We start from the raw sequence: 15,351 nt of genomic DNA on the forward strand, positions 1-15,351 counted from the left end.
TGTCAGCCCTCGGGGGTGTCCTGCTGTGGGGGTGTCTTCTCGTCCTCCTGTGGGGTTGGGAGGGACGTCCTCATCAGCTCAGAAGCAGATGGTGGCTGGGTTTTTCTTTCCTTCCTTCCTTCTTTCCTTCCTTCCTTCCTTCCTTTCCTTCCAACTTACTTTCTTTTCTTTCTCTCTCTCTTTCTTTCTTTCTTTCTTTCTTTCTTCTTTCTCTTTCTTTCTTTCCTTCCTTCCTTCTTTCTTTCTTTCCTCTCTCTCTCTTTCTCCTTCCTTCCTTCCCTCCTTCCCTCCCTCCCTCCTTCTCTCCCTCCCGCTCTCTTTCTTTCTTTCTTTCCTTTTCTTTCTTTCTTTCCTTTTCTTTCTCTTTCTTTTTCTTTCTTTCTCTTTCTTTCTTTCTTTCTTCTTTCTTTCTTTCTTTCTTTCTTTCTTTCTTTCTTTCTTTCTTTCTTTTTCTTCTTCCCTTCTTTCTTCTCTTTCTTTCTTTCTCTCTCTCTCTCTTTCTTTCTTTCTTCTTTTTCTTTCTCTTTCTTCCTTTCTTCTTTCTTTCTTCTCTCTCTCTCTTTCTGTCTATCTTTGACATGGAGTCTCGCTCTGTCACCTAGGCTAGAGGGCAGTGGTGCAACCTCAGCTCACCGCAGCCTACGCCTCCTGGGTTCAAGCGATTCTCCTGCCTCAGCCTCCCAAGTAGCTGGGATTACAGGCGCCCACCACCATGCCCGGCTAGTTTTTGTATTTTTGGTAGAGACGGGGTTTCACCATGTTGGCCAGGCTTGTCTCAAACTCCTGACCTCAAGTGATCCGCCCGCTTTGGCCTCCCAAAGTGCTGGGATTACAGGCGTGAGACACTGCGCCCAGCCTTGTTCAGTTCTTTAAACACTGATGTGTGTGTGGCTGCGGATCCTGCGGGGTGTTTATGAAGGACACTTGGTGTGTCCTCAGTCCCCACGCATCTTCCCACTGCTCCCACCTGCCCACCCAGGAGGAGGCTGACCTTGTTGCCTTGCTGCTGCGGCTCCTCCCTCCTTGGCACAGAGCCCAGGGATCCCTAGAGAGAGGCAGAACTGGAAAGACCACAGGGACCTCAGGCTGTTCCCGCTTGCTGGGCCTCAGTCATGAAGAGCCATGTGTGTGCGAAAAGCCGGGAGAAACCAAATGGAAGCCAGTAGGGATGGTAGTCAATGTAAGAAAGACCCCAGAGCTGTGGGGCTCGGGGGGCTTCTGGAAGGGAGGGTGGGGGGCTCAGAGGGAAGCACGGAGTGGAAGGAGGAGGGCGGGCAGGAGGAGGGGGCAGCGACTGTGTTCTCTCGGTTGTTGAGCTGGGTTTGCCTCCATGCCACGTGGCACCCCATGATTTATTGGGGTGGTACTGAAACTCACTCACCACCAAATGGTACTTATTCCTCCCGGCCTTAGGCACAGACTTTCTTACTTTAAGGAGAACTATGTTGTCTGAATCCAATAATTTTACTTTAAAAATGTAGCCAGAGTTAAAGAATAGCTATTGGCTAACAGCCTGTGTGAAAATTTGCCATGGGGAATGAGGGCGAAGATCTGAACGGGTGGGTGGGGGAGGGTGCCCGTCATCCGAGACCCCCCATGCCTTGTGTTTGCTCCTTCACCTCTGCCCTCCCAACCTGCACCCCAGCCCTGCCCCTCAGCCTGACCAGCGTGCTGGGGGTCTCCTGCAGAGCCCACCGTGCTGCGGCCACCCTTTTGGTCAACTTGCCTGGGGTCAGAGCCCGCCACATCCACCTCTGCCTGGCTGCCCAACCAGCGTTCCTCCCTGGCATGCTCTCCCCATGCCCCCCAGGGGGAAGAGAGGAGCCAAATGGTTCCCGGAGGCTGAAGCAGACCCCAGGAGGTTCTGGGTGTAGCCTGGACACAGTGTCTACACAGCTTGGCGTCTGAGGCTGAGGTGGGAGGGCCTGGGCATGCAGGGCCTCCTGCCGGGTGAGTGTCTCTGATTTGGGGGTAAAGCAACCCATACCCTGTCCTTCATCCGTCTCTGAGCCCCGCAGCCTGGAGCTTCCTCCTGCCACTGCCATCAGTGGTCCCTACCAGCCCCTGGGGCAGCAGCCTGGCTCCGCCCTCTCACTGCTCCTGGCTCTTGGTGTGCTGGAGGCTGTGGGCTCTTCTCAACTGGCAGCTCCTGAGGAGGCATGCCCTCCCCAGGAGAGGTCACAGTCCCTGGGAGGTGGGGTCTTCTGAAGGTCCCACAATGGCGAGGGCAGAACCAACACCAGCTCCATGCAGCTCTCCCCCTCCCTGGCCTCCCCAGCTGTGAAACAGGTGGAGCTCGCCTTTGGCCTGTGGGCCTGTAGGGTGGGTCACCAGGGGCACATGAGGGTTGATAGGACCATGGTTCTCAAGCTTAGGGAGGCTGTGGGTCCCTGGCAGGTTACCAGAGCCTTGGCTTCCTGGGCCAGTCAAACGGGAACAATGGCCAAAGGATGCTGAGCCCCAGGGCTGCCGGAGGCTCCCTACACACAGCTGGGCTCAGCCAGGGCTCCTGGGCGATGCCTGGCAGAATCTGCCCTTAAATTCCTGTCTCCCAATCCTCTTCCTCCTCCTCCAGAGATGCAGTCAGAGAGACAGCCCCCAGCTCCAGGGAGGAAGCAGAGAGAGAGAGGAGCAGGCAGAAGAGAGGAGAGGGAGGAGGCTCAGAGGGAGGCTCAGAGGGGAGGGAGGTTCGGAGGGGAGGGAGGCTCAGAGGGGAGGGAGGTTCGGAGGGGAGGGAGGCTCAGAGGGGAGGGAGGTTCGGAGGGGAGGGAGGCTCAGAGGGGAGGGAGGCTCAGAGGGGAGGGAGGCTCAGAGGGAGGGAGGCTCAGAGGGGAGGGAGGCTCAGAGGGAGGGAGGTTCGGAGGGGAGGGAGGCTCAGAGGGGAGGGAGGTTTGGAGGGGAGGGAGGCTCAGAGGGGAGGGAGGCTCAGAGGGGAGGGAGGCTCAGAGGGGAGGGAGGTTCGGAGGGGAGGGAGGCTCAGAGGGGAGGGAGGCTCGGAGGGAGGCTCAGAGGGGAGGGAGGTTCAGAGGGGAGGGAGGTTCAGAGGGGAGGGAGGTTCGGAGGGGAGGGAGGCTCAGAGGGGAGGGAGGTTCAGAGGGGAGGGAGGTTCGGAGGGGAGGGAGGCTCAGAGGGGAGGGAGGCTCAGACCAGGGAGAGGCTTGGAGGGGAGAGAGGCTCTAGAGTGGAGAGGAGAGCACGAACCTGGTTGCAGGCAGTGCTATACCCTGGGCCACCTCCAGAGTGACAGGAGGGGGTGGCACCAGGCTCTGCTCTTGGTGGAGGGGGCTCAGACTAGGCCGGGGCGGAGAAGGAGTTGGGCAGCCAGGCACAAGGCTCATGATTGACACCAGTTCCTTAATCTTAAACATCATGGAGTGTCAAACCGTGGGGACAAATCGGGCCACTGTCCTCCTCTGAAGGCTCAGGGGGTGTGGACAGGTTCAGGCAGCAGCCCGTGGAGGGCAGCAGTCGAGGGCCCGGGTGCTGCTCTGGGCCAGGAGGGACACTGGCCTGGCTGCCAAGGCCAGAAGCCAAGGAAGGCAGCCTCCGCCTCCCTCCCAGCTCCCCTGAAGGGGCCAACCTTGGTCCTGCGGGCAGGGCCCTGAGTGCTAACTTCCACCTTATCCCACGTCCCAGCTCACAGTGGCAGAGCTGGGGTCCTGCCCAGGACCCTGTGTGTCAGCACCTGCGCCCTCACGGCTGCGCTGTGCTGTGCTGCCAGGGGAAGAGCTGGCATCCCCTCTTCACCCCGTGCTCACCACTCAGCCTCTGGGTGCACAACACAGGCCCCCCAAGGGCTCCACATGGTGGGTGCCCTCTCCCTGTGCCCACCTTGTGGCCACGCACAGCCGAGGGGAAGGGGGACCCCGAGGCAGCAGGCTCTCCTCGCCCCCATCCGGCCTCCTCCTGGCTCTGGCTTCCCTCTGTTGGGGGTTTAAGGCTTCCTGGAGAGAGCAGCTGTTGGGTGAGACAGTCTTCCCAGAGGCCCTGCAGCCTCTTCTGAATCGGGGGCCCAGGAGTCCTCTCTCTAGCCATCCCCACCTCTGAGCTGGGCAGGTGCGGCTTGGAGGGGAAGGTGGGGGACCATGCCCCTAGGGTGGGTGGAGTTGTCCTGTGTTTCTGCTGTCCTTTGGGTTAAGGTGTGGGGATCTTTGTTACCAGGAGATGCTGTGGCCACTAACACTTTAAGCACAGATAAGGACAGGCTGAGCCTGGTGGGGATCTGGGGCAGCGCCCCTTGGGAGGGCAGGTAAAGGTGAGTGCTGGGTGCTGGGAGGGAGGCGCCTGGCAGCGTGTGCCAAGACCCCTTTAGATGATCAGGGTTATAGTTTATCTCCCCACCCTCACCCAGACCCCTCCCAGCCCTGCTGCCACCCCGCTGCCCCCGAAGGAAGGAGTCCTCAGCCCCCAGGCACAGGAAAACAATGCTTAGAGAATCTCTAAGTGCTGCAGGGAGGAGGAGGCAGGGCCAGAGGCTCGGTGCTGCACCCGGGCCTATCTGTCCACTGCTAAGGCCTCAATGGGGCCATGGCCCCTCCCCCACAACCCCAGGACCCCTGGGCTGGCTAGAGGGGGCCATGGAGATCTGAGCTGAGTGGTCATGGGACCCCGGGCTCCCCGCTTCACTGAGCCTCCTCTGTGTTCAGCTCACAGATCAGGAGACTGAAGCTCAGGAGACGGTGAGGACTTGCCCACACAGGCCCCTCGGTGGTCACTAGGCCCTGCAGGGGGCCCACTGCTCCTTGAAGCACTAGGGAGGGTGGGTGGGCTGCGAGCAGAGGGATCCCGGCGCTCCCCACCCGCCAGCTTCTGGGATCAGAGCCCTGTAGAGTTTGGTAAGAGGCCCAGTGCAGGCTGGCTGCTGCGTCGGTGCGTGTCTGAATGAATGAGTGAATGACTGAGTGGGTGGGTGGGCACGTGCAGGCCCTCAACACTCAAGTCCACATCGAAGACCCTTCGGCCACCTTTATTGAGAGATACACGGGGTTTGTTTTCATGAACTGCAGATGGCGGGAGTGGGGGTGGGTGTTTGAGCTGTGAGGCCTGCGTCGTCACCGGGGGCCAGCTCAGGGGCTCTGGACTCCATGACCGATGCACTCATGGCACGCAGGGCCAGCTTCCGGGGTCACATCATGACCTGGCCGCAAGCTAGTGATACGAGATCAGGTGTCGTGGGTGTGTCTGTGGTGCGTGGACATGTGTCCCCACCTACAGTAAGTGCACAGATAGGAGCATCAAGACATCCACAGGAAAAGCCGACTTCAGTCCCAGCCACAGACCCCGCCCCGGAGACCTCATGTCTACCGAGGGTCTGGGACAGTGGGGCATCCACTCTGCCCTCTCTCAGAGCACCATCCTGAGACACCATCCGTCTGTTCCAGGTGGGTCCTCCAGGACAGTCCCATCCAGCTGCGAGGGTGGAACGACCACACCTGTTTCTTAGATGGGGAAACCGAGGCTCAGAAGTTATGGCCCAAGGTCCAGGAGCCCCAGAGAAGGGTCTGACGCTGCCCTGTCTGGCTCTGAGTCCAGGTCCTCGTTCAGAGCCCAGCCTGAGGGGCCTTAGCATTTGCTAAACTCTGAGCCCACTCGTGAGCAGGGGTAGGGGCTGCACTGACCTCTGGACATCCCTGGCTGGCAGCAAAGCTCCTCTGCCCAGAGCAGACCATGTCATGGGAGCTCTGTGGGGGAGGAAGGCCCCTCTGTGCTGGCCCTGTTTCCCTGGGGTTGGTGGCCCTTGGGCGCTGGGAGGGCTGCCTGGCTGACGACCAGGCTTGTGGGAGGCAAAGTTTGGCAGGAAGTGCGGCGAATGGGCCTGACTCCCCCGGGCCCCGTTCTTGGTGAGCCGAAGGGTCCTGTGGTTGGAGAGGGATTTTGTGGGGTTCAAGGAACCCATCAACTCAACAGCCAGATCCAAGTGACTGCAGATACTGTAGCATTCGACTCTCATTTCACAGACGGGGAAACTGAGTCCGGAGAAGGCAAAGTGGCTGAACGCAGCCCAAGACCAGGTGTCCGGGTCCTGGGTCCACGTGGCCGGTGCAGGCAGCCAGCCCAGAGCCCATTTCCCCAGGGCAAAGGCTGCTCTGAGACAGGGAAATCCCTCGAAGAAAAGGCTGACTTTTGCTTCCTGTAGCTCCCAGCTCCTGGCTGGTCCCGGCCAGCTTCTCCTGGGACTGTCTTCTCTCAGGCTCAGGTGACCTTCTTAAGCCAGGGGCCTGGCCAGTCGTGTGCTCTGTGGAGCCTGGATCCTAGAGACCAAGGAGGCGCCAGCTTTTTCAATTGCTTGGAGGCTGGGGCCAGGGCTGCCGCCGCCAGAGGGTGACAAATGAATCTGTGCCTCAGCCCAGGGCTGCCGGCCAGCAGTGCCTGGACACACGGCTCCTTCTCACCTGAAGCCTGAGTTCCTGGGACCTGGCATCTTACTCAGGGACCAGGCACCATCACTGCGTCCCACATTCTCCTTCTCAAGGCCCCACCCTGAAGCCAGCTCTGGGCCTGGCTGCCAGACCTCAGCCTGCACAGCCACAAGCAAAGCACACGGAACGCGCACCCCATCCTGGCCACGGCCACCTGGGCAAGTGCTGGAGACCAGGCCCCTGATCCGGCGTCCCTTCTGCCAAGCCCGAGAGGCCACAGCTGAAGATCTTGAGGCTGAGACCTGAGCCTCCTCCCACGTGGTGTCCTGGCAGAGCTCCCGGGCCTTGGCCTGGGTGAGGATGGGAGGGAGGAGGGGAGGCTGGGGTCTGGGCGATTCCAGGCCAGCCCATGTTTGTCCTTTTTGGGCTTGTGGTCCCCTCTGGGGTCCGCAGCTGCCTGTGGCGAGGGTGGTGGGAGGGAATCCCCACGGCAGTAGGACCCCAGCTTGCCGGGCCTGAAGGGGCGAGTCAGGGAGCTTTCTTGGAACTGCCTGAGGGAGGGGGGGGTGGGTCTGCACGGCAGGGTCTGCACGCAAGGCCCAAAGCCACAGAGCCTGCGGGACTGGGGCTGGACTCCCCGAGCTAGACAGAGGGGGTGCAGGCCTCAGAGATGTGGACATGGGAACAGCAGCCTGGCCGCCCGAGGCCCGGCCCCACCCAGCACCTTTCATTTCCTTCTCTGGAACCATCCATTAGTCTGAGAACAAAGAAAACTGCCTTTTGCTGCACACGAATTTCTCCTTGTTAGAGGCCCCTTTCCTATCTGAGAGAGGAGTGCTCTCTTGTTCTGGCTTTCAAAGAGGAGATGGGGGAGGGGTGGGGAGGAGGTGGGGACAAGCCCGGGAGACACTGATGAGAAACAGGGGTTGGGGGCTGGGAGGGGGGTCCCAGGCCTTAGACTCCAGCACAGGCTGGCCTCTGCCTGACCCCCATCAAGGCTTCCGAGTGGGGGCTGCCCTGTCTGTTTGGACCCATGGCCAGGCTCCTCCTGGACACGTTCCGGGGTGCAGAGCCTAGTACAGCGTCTCGCGGGTGGCGTTGCTGGAGAGGGTGTGGTTGCTGGACACGCTGTTGGCCTTCCTCGAGAAGGCTGGCCTCTTCCTCCTGCGCCGCCACACAGGGCAGAGGCAGGCCAGCGTGGCCAGGAAGATGTGGCGGAAGTTGGCAGAGACGAGGTTGTACAGGATGGGGTTGATGGTGGAGCTGACGTAGAAGAGTGCGTTGGTCACCATGTAGAAGTAGTGGTAGAAGTCATAGAGGAACCTGCGGGGAGAGAGGGGCGCTCAGATTCCAGACAGAACTCTTGGCCCCAAGGCAGGGTGACAGCCGGGGCCACAGCGGCCGAGGGACGTGGTGGCTCAGACGCTAATTAAAACACCACTTGAGAATGGTTGTTTGGGGACATTTCATAAGAGCTCCAGGATCTGGCTTCTCCTGAGCAGCTGCAAGTTCTGGTCGTGCTCCTGCCCAGCCTGGGTTTCTTTTTTTTTTTTTTTTTTTTGAGACGGAGTCTCGCTCTGTCCCTCAGGCTGGAGTGCAGTGGTGCGATCTCAGCTCACTGCAAGCTCCACCTCCCGGGTTCACGCCATTCTCCTGCCTCAGCCTCCTGAGTAGCTGGGACAACAGGCGCCCGCCACCACGCCCAGCTAATTTTTGTATTTTTAGTAGAGATGGGGTTTCACCGTGTTAGCCAGGATGGTTTCAATCTCCTGACCCGTGATCTACCCGCCTCGGCCTCCCAAAGCGCTGGGATTACAGGCGGGAGCCACTGCGCCCAGCCAGCCTGGGCTTCTTTAGGTAGGGTGTGGGCTCTGCTTGTCTGTCCCTGCCTCTCCTTGCAGCCGCCTGCATTGCCTTTTGCAGATCTGTGCATCCAAGGGTCCAGGGCTTGGCTGGTCCCAGCCTAACCAAACAGCCAGGGCAGGAGCCCCCTCCATGCCTCCCCAGCAGCCACACACCTTGCCCTCAACTTGTTGCCTCCCCCCACAGTGATCTCATGCCCTCACCAGGCAGCTCAATTACTACCAGGCAGCCCTGAGTTTCAGAAGCTTTTGCGGGGACCGCACTCTGTTCCTCGTGCCTTCTCCTTCTCATTGGTCGTAGGTGTGCCCTCCCCAGTGGTTGTCACTGGAAGGAGCCTTTTATTCTGGGATCTGGCAGCCCCACTGCACAGAAAAGGGCTCACAAGTGGGCCCCAAGCTGCCATCTCAGGATGGCCAGCTGGCAAGGCTGGCCTCTGGCTGGTGCCTGGGGCCTTGGATTTTGGGAAGGCTCTGCCATTTTCAGGTGAGAGGGGCTCCCTGCACCTGAACTTCCTCCATTTTCTGATGAGAGGGGCTCCCTGCACCTGAACTGTTGGTGCAAACAGTAGGGGTTTTGCCAGGCAGTGGGTGCCCCTGTGATCGGCCCCCATATTGTCCTGTGAGGCTCCTCTGGGAAGGGGCCCTGGAAGCTGCATCTGGTCTCCTGCTGACCCCACTCCACATGTCTTTTCCCTTTGCTGACTTTGCTGTATAAGCAAAGCTTTGTCAGTATTGCAGCTCTTGTTGCGATAAGTCACAGCCCTGAGTATAACTCCAGGCTGAGCCCTGTGGTTCCAACCTGGGTGGTCTTGGGGCTCTGACAGCTGGCACATGAGGAGGTGACACCCCCACCATGTCCCCAGCAGAGCCAGGGATGTCTCTCTTTCGCCTTCGGGAAACTGCCTGGGCCGTCTCTCTTAGGACCAACTTTCCTTCTCTGCACCAGTCTGGCCTGAATAGCCCCTGCCTTGAACCTGTCCCTCCATGACCTTCTCCCAGCCCCAGTCACAGCACACCCCTGCCCAGGGGGTCGCCAGGGGACTCACCACACCCCTGCCCTGAGTGGGTCCTCTCAGCATTGCCTGCCACACCCACCATCTGTTTTGGGAGCACTTATTTGTCCAGCACCCAACTTCCCAGTACTCACGGAGTCCACTGCTCATCTGAAATGTAGCAGAACATGAGGCGCCGCACATGGTAGGGCAGCCAGCAGACCACAAAGGCGATGACCACTGCACCTGAGGCACAGAGACGTGGGCTCAGAGACAGGACATGGGCTCAGAGACCCACTGCACCTGACGCACAGAGGCGTGGGCTCAGTGGGGGAGACACGGGCTCAGAGACTGGACACAGGCTCAGAGAGGGAGAGACATGGGCTGAGGGAGGTAGACACTGGCTCAGAGACATGGGCTTAGAGACACAGAGATATGGCCTCAGAGATATGGCCTCAGAGAAGGAGACACATGGCCTGAGGGAGATGCAGGGAGACATCCCATGTTCGTGGATTAGAAGACATAATATTGTTAAGGTGTCAGTACTACCCAAAGCACTCTACAGATTCAATGCAATCCGTATCAAATTTCAAGAATGCTTTTTGCAGAAATAGAAAAATCTATGCTAAAATTCTTATGAAATCTCAAAGGATCCTGGACAGCCAAAACAATCTTATAAGAAGATAAAGTTGGAGGTCTTAGACTTCTTGATTTCAAAACTTACTACAAAGTTACAGTGTGGTGCTGGCATAAAGATAGGCACGTAGACCAAGGGAATAGACTAGAAATCTCAGAAGCGAACCCTTACCTTTATGGTCAAGTGATCTTCACCAAGACCATTTAGTGGGGAAAGGACAGTCTATTCAACAAAGGGTGTTAGGAAAACAGGATATCCACTTGTATGAAGGTGGATCCTCCCCTCACACCATATACAAAAATGGACTTGAAGTGGATTAAAGACCTGAACATAAGAACTAAAACCATAAAACTCCCAGGAGAAAAGATAATGATTTCACAACATTAAGTTTGGCAATGATTTCTTGGGTATGACACCAAAAGCACAGGCCACAAAAAAGTAGATACATTGAACAACATAAACACTAAATTTCTGTGTATCAAAGGATGCCATCAGGAGAGTGGAAGTCAGCTCACAGAAAGGGAGAAAATATTTGCAAATCACATCTGATAATGAGTTAACCTCAAGAGTATAACTCCTAAAACTCAACATGAAAACAAACAATCCAATTCAAAAATGGGCAAAGGACTCAGATGTTTCTCCAAAGAAGATACAAATGGCCAACAAGCACATTAAAGATGTTATTAATCATTAATCATAAATCACTGGAGAAATGCAAATCAAAACCACAACGAGATGCCACCTCAAATCTATTTGGATGGCTACTGTTAAAACAACAGGCACACACCGGGCCCAGGACACACCTCCGAGGTCGGCAAGCCAGCCGTCCCGAGCTGAGGCTGGTTCTCAGGGTTCCGATAAGATGAGCATTGCCCTGCTGTGGGCCGCACCTTGGGCTTTGCCAGCCCTGAGAGCTCCGTGTCCAAAGCCCTGGCTGGTTCCCATGAACAGAGAAGGCCAAGCCCAGAGCCAGGCTCTCTTGGGGTAATGCCAAATACTTCGTGCAAACCAAACTGAAGACCTGGGTCTCAGGCATGAAAGGGCTTCATTTTCTCCAGTTCCCATCACACTTTCCAAGCCCTGTGTGGTTGGCAGCGTCTGCCTTGCCCCTGCCCCGCCTTCTTGCAAAGCACCTCCCACCACAGGGCCTTTGCTCCAGCCATCCCCTCGCCTGCAGCTCTGTTGCCCAGACGGGCTCCTGGTCCTTGGGACTTGCAGGATGCCACCTGCTCTGAGAGCCCCTCCCAGCTGCCAGATGTAGTTGGGAGTGGTGGTGGTGGTATTTTTTTCTTCATGCTCATCACTGGCTGAAGGTGCCTGGTGCCTGTGTTTGTGTCCTTGGTGGAGCCCTTGCTCCCCCAGAGTGCAGGGATACCCCTGCCTCTGCTGCCTCCATGCCTGTGAGCAAGAATGAGTGAGACCCAGGGTGGGCACTCAGCCAACTGCTGAGCAAATGAATAAGTGAGCATGTGAGCAAGTGGACAGATGGACAGAGGGATGGATAGATGGAGGGAGGGAGGAATGGAACAAGGGAGGGAGGGAGGGATGGAAGGAGGGATGGAGGGAGGGAGGGAGGATGGATGGAGGGAGGGAGGGATGAAGGGAGGGAGGGAAGGAAGAAGGGAGGGAGGGATGGATGGATGGAGGGAGGGAGGAAGGAAGGGAGGGAGAGGTAGAGGAGTGAATGGAGGGAGGGAGGGAGAGAGGGATGGATGGATGGAGGGATGAAGGGAGGAGGGAGGGGTGGAGGGATAGAAGGAGGAAGGGATGGATGGATGGAAGGAAGGATGGATGGATGGAGGGAGGGAAGGATGGATGGAAGGATGGATGGATGAAGGAATGGAGTACAGAATGGCACTCACCCCTGGGGGGAGCTGGCACCCTTGGGTCTTGGCCTGACAGCTCCATCCCTATGTCTTTAAACCTTGCCCAGGCTTGGGGTGGTTCAGTGCTCACTGCCTTTGCTGGCCCTGGCCTGCCTCCCGCCCCTGGAGGGCCCAGAGGTTACGTACGTAGGACGCGCACGCCGTGCCGCAGGGCCTGGACCCTACCGGGCTCGATGGCCATGCTGAATGTGCTATGCTCGCCCCCGACCGTGCACACCTGGCCCTGCTCAGCCGCCTGGCGTGCCATGACGGTCAGCTTGTTGGCGATGATGGTGTTCAGGACCGAGATGACCACCATGGGGAATATGAAGGACATGAAGGTGTTGACCTGCAGGAGAGGAAGGGGGAGGCCGTCAGAGCCAGCAGCGGGACTCATGCACCCCAGCTGGGATGCCTGCCGTGCTGATTGGGGTGTCAGGCCTGCTCAGTGTGAGGCCCTCCATCAACACAAGTTCAGGAGGTCCGGCCCTATCCCGGCTGCCCTGAAGACACGGCCACTCCTGGCCGCTGTTCTAAGCTGGCCCTCAGCCTGCCCCCGACCCTGCCTCTGACTGGGAAGAAGTTCGAAGACTCCCCCATCTTCCTGAGCCCCTCCCGAGGGTCCCGCCTGTACTCAGCAAGGAACACAACCACTGGGGTGTCCGGGCTGTGGCAAAGGCCCTGGCCTCTAGGTTCCCAGGTCTGGACATGTTGTGTCCATGGCTGAGGCCCGAAAGCACGTGGCTGCCCCACCCCAAGGCCCGTCTTGTGGGAGAACCAAGCCCTGGCCTTGTAGCTGTGGGCAGACAGTTCTCCTAGGTCCTGACAGCCCACACGAATAGAGGCCCCTTCCTCCTGCCCACCCCAGCTACCTCTCAGGGCATTGAAAGGTACAGGGCCCGTTATCAGCACCTGGAACCCCCGCTCCCCACCTCTAGCTTCCTCATCAACCCGCAAGGCTGGGTCATCACAGCTACTCTGCACCTGATCCTAGTCCTGGACAGGGTAGAGGTCCTGCTCAAACACTCCGGCGCAAGAGGGGCTGTGCTGGATTTGAGCCTGGCCTGAGCTGAGTACCACTCCTTCTGTGACTCCTGGCTGAGACGTGACTCTGCAGGCACTGGCAGGGTGGCCGTGACTTCCCCAGATGGGCAGTGGCCCAGCCTCCTCCTCAACCAGAGCTGCTGCTCAGAACAGGAAGGGGACATGTCTGTGGACCAGCAGCAGCAGAACCAGCCAGGATGGCCACGGCCCAGCTTCCAGTGGAGAAACCGGCACCCCTCCCTGGGGCAGTGGAATAACAACCATCAATGGCTTTAAAATCTTCCTTGGCCTTGGATTCTTTGTAAGATGCTCCTTTCTGCAAGCCAGATCTTGGCGTCTTTGGCTCCTGCACTTGCGGGTTCGATCTTGTGCCGGAGTCGGAGGCGGGCCCCTCTCTGCCAAGCTGCCCTGGATCCTCATGCTGAATTTCTGATTCCAAGAAGCTTTTGGGTGTCTTGGAGAAGTGGCCTGTACTAGCTCTGCGGCTGGTGGCTGTGATTGCAGTAGAAAGTCCAGGGGTATCTGCCGTGGGATTCCCTGGGCTGGGCTGCAGGGGCCACCTCCCTCCCAACCTCCTCCCACAAGGGAGGGCAGAGCCATGTGGCCTCAACAGTCCAAGTCAGGACAGTCTCGGTGAGAACAATCCTCGCCGTGTCCCCCTAATGAAGGCAGCAGCGGCCATGGGACAGGGCAGCCACTGAGAGGTGCCAGGGGTTGTGGGAATGTCGGCGGGTTTTCTCCCTGGCCCCCTCTGGGCACTGGCTGAGGCACCTCTGGAGGTCCTTCCTGCTCCCACCGAAGCTCCTGGCTCCACTCAGACGCACTCAGAGGCCTTCAGGGAGGAGGCAGCCTGAGTTTACCCTCACATTCCATTTGAGCAGGGCTCTGCCAACAGATCAGAGGACGTGCATGGAGAGGGGGCACTGAGACCCCCGGGAGGCAGCGTCCTGCACCTGCCAGCCCAGCGCCCCTTGCTCCTGCCACCTGTGTGGGCTCCTGAGAGCCACCACCGCCGCTGCTGACCCTGGCTGGGTGGTGGGTCTGTTCTGCCCTCCTCTACTTGGGCGTCCAGATCTGAGGCCGTCCCACGTCCCTCATGTTCTGCTGCTCTGGCTGAAGTCCACCTTCTGCAGGACAACAAGGTGCTGGTGAGACGGGGGGCAGGTAAAAGCTCCCTCTTCCCACTCTGGCTGCTGGGAGGGGGGACGGGGGAGGCCAGGCCCAGCCTCAGGAAACAAACCAATTCCCTGTGAGTCACCACAGCCCCGGGATAGTTTAGACAGCACCAATGTATCCAACACAGATTTTAAATGTCAAAACATTTAAAATACCAACCTCACCGACACGGGCTACAAAAATAGCTACCTCTGGGGGCTGGTGGGTTGTGGGGTCTGGCCCCGGCCCCCTGGCTGCCCCCGTCGGAGGATCCTGCAGTTTCCAGAGGGAGGGAGCAGAGGCTGCCACAGGGCCACGTGTGGGGACAGAGGCGGGGCCTTGCAGAGGGAGTCTGGCCCTCCCCCGCCTCCCCCACCTGCCCACCCTGGAGACTGAAGCCGGGTAGGATTGGGGGGCGAGGGGAATGCACCCCGACTCCTGGGGCCGGTCTTCTCTTCCCAGACGCACAGCTGGAAGCACGGGCTTTGGCTTGCGCCGTCCTTTCCTGTAATCTCTCCCGCTCTGGGTAAGAAGCCGCCCCCACCTCCACAACAAGCAAAGGGAGCACGTCCGTCGTCCATCGGCAGCGTGGGGACTCGGAGGGAAGGCTGCGATGCTGCCGGGGCTGAGGGGAGGACTGAGCGAGGGGAAGGACAGGCCCCCTCCTAGACAGAAGGACCTGTTGAGATCACGTCTCTACATCCAGTCCCCATAAAACATGAGAGCTATTGTGCATAGACACACGGACTCTACAGTTCAAGTGGGAAATAGTCTCAGAATGGCCAGAAAGTCTCTCGAAAGGCAGCGTGGCATGTCGCTAGGACAAGGGAGCGTCAGCCTTGCCAGCCACTGGGATGTACCTGAATGTCACTGAGAGTGACCTTAATGAGGAGAATTTGGCATCGACAGTGCCAGATCAGACAGAAGCTCCATCTGTGATGGAGACAGCATCCAGATCATCGGGGAGAAGACTGGCCACCCAGGCATGGCGCTGGACAGCTGATGGCCTGGACCATAGGAAGCTGGGTCCTCAGGGCCCCTGTCCCACCCGCCTCCTTCTCCTGGGGGGCCGTGCACCCTCCATCCAGCTGGCATGTGACCCAGACCTGGCCAATCAACACATCCCAAAAAGCCTGGGTAGGCCCTCATTGGACAGGTCAGCCAAACATTTGCACCAATCACATTTGTCTGATGAGGGCCAGCCCCAGACCTTTGCTAGACACTGGCTTTGCCCGGGCTCACTGAGCAGGAAATGCATCCGTGGCCATCAGTGCCATTCTCCTACCTTTTAGAGAAGACCTGCCTAAGAATGAAGCCGGCACCAGTGAAACAGAGCACCCTGTGACATTGTTTGTGCTCTGGGTCAAGCTGTGCCTGCAGCTATTACTCTTGGACTTTCAGTGTGTCTTGAGAGAAATAAATATTCCTTTTCTTAAG

At 58.5% G+C, this 15,351-nt stretch overlaps 1 protein-coding gene across 1 annotated transcript in view; it reads right to left on the reverse strand.

The window, feature by feature from the left end:
• Positions 1-4,950: 4,950 nt before the first annotated feature.
• NTSR1 (neurotensin receptor 1) overlaps positions 4,951-15,351 on the reverse strand; it is a 51,172-nt gene continuing 40,771 nt past the window's right edge. The window contains exons 2-4 of the mRNA XM_055265430.2: positions 11,863-12,064; positions 9,369-9,459; positions 4,951-7,682 (exon numbers count right to left, since the gene is read on the reverse strand). Of these exons, the coding sequence (XP_055121405.1) occupies positions 7,433-7,682; positions 9,369-9,459; positions 11,863-12,064 (543 nt within the window). The 3' untranslated portion in view covers positions 4,951-7,432. The remainder of the gene's footprint in view (positions 7,683-9,368; positions 9,460-11,862; positions 12,065-15,351) is intronic.

The sequence above is a fragment of the Symphalangus syndactylus genome, chromosome 24, assembly GCF_028878055.3.
Source record: "Symphalangus syndactylus isolate Jambi chromosome 24, NHGRI_mSymSyn1-v2.1_pri, whole genome shotgun sequence".
Classification (NCBI taxonomy): Eukaryota; Metazoa; Chordata; class Mammalia; order Primates; family Hylobatidae; genus Symphalangus; species Symphalangus syndactylus.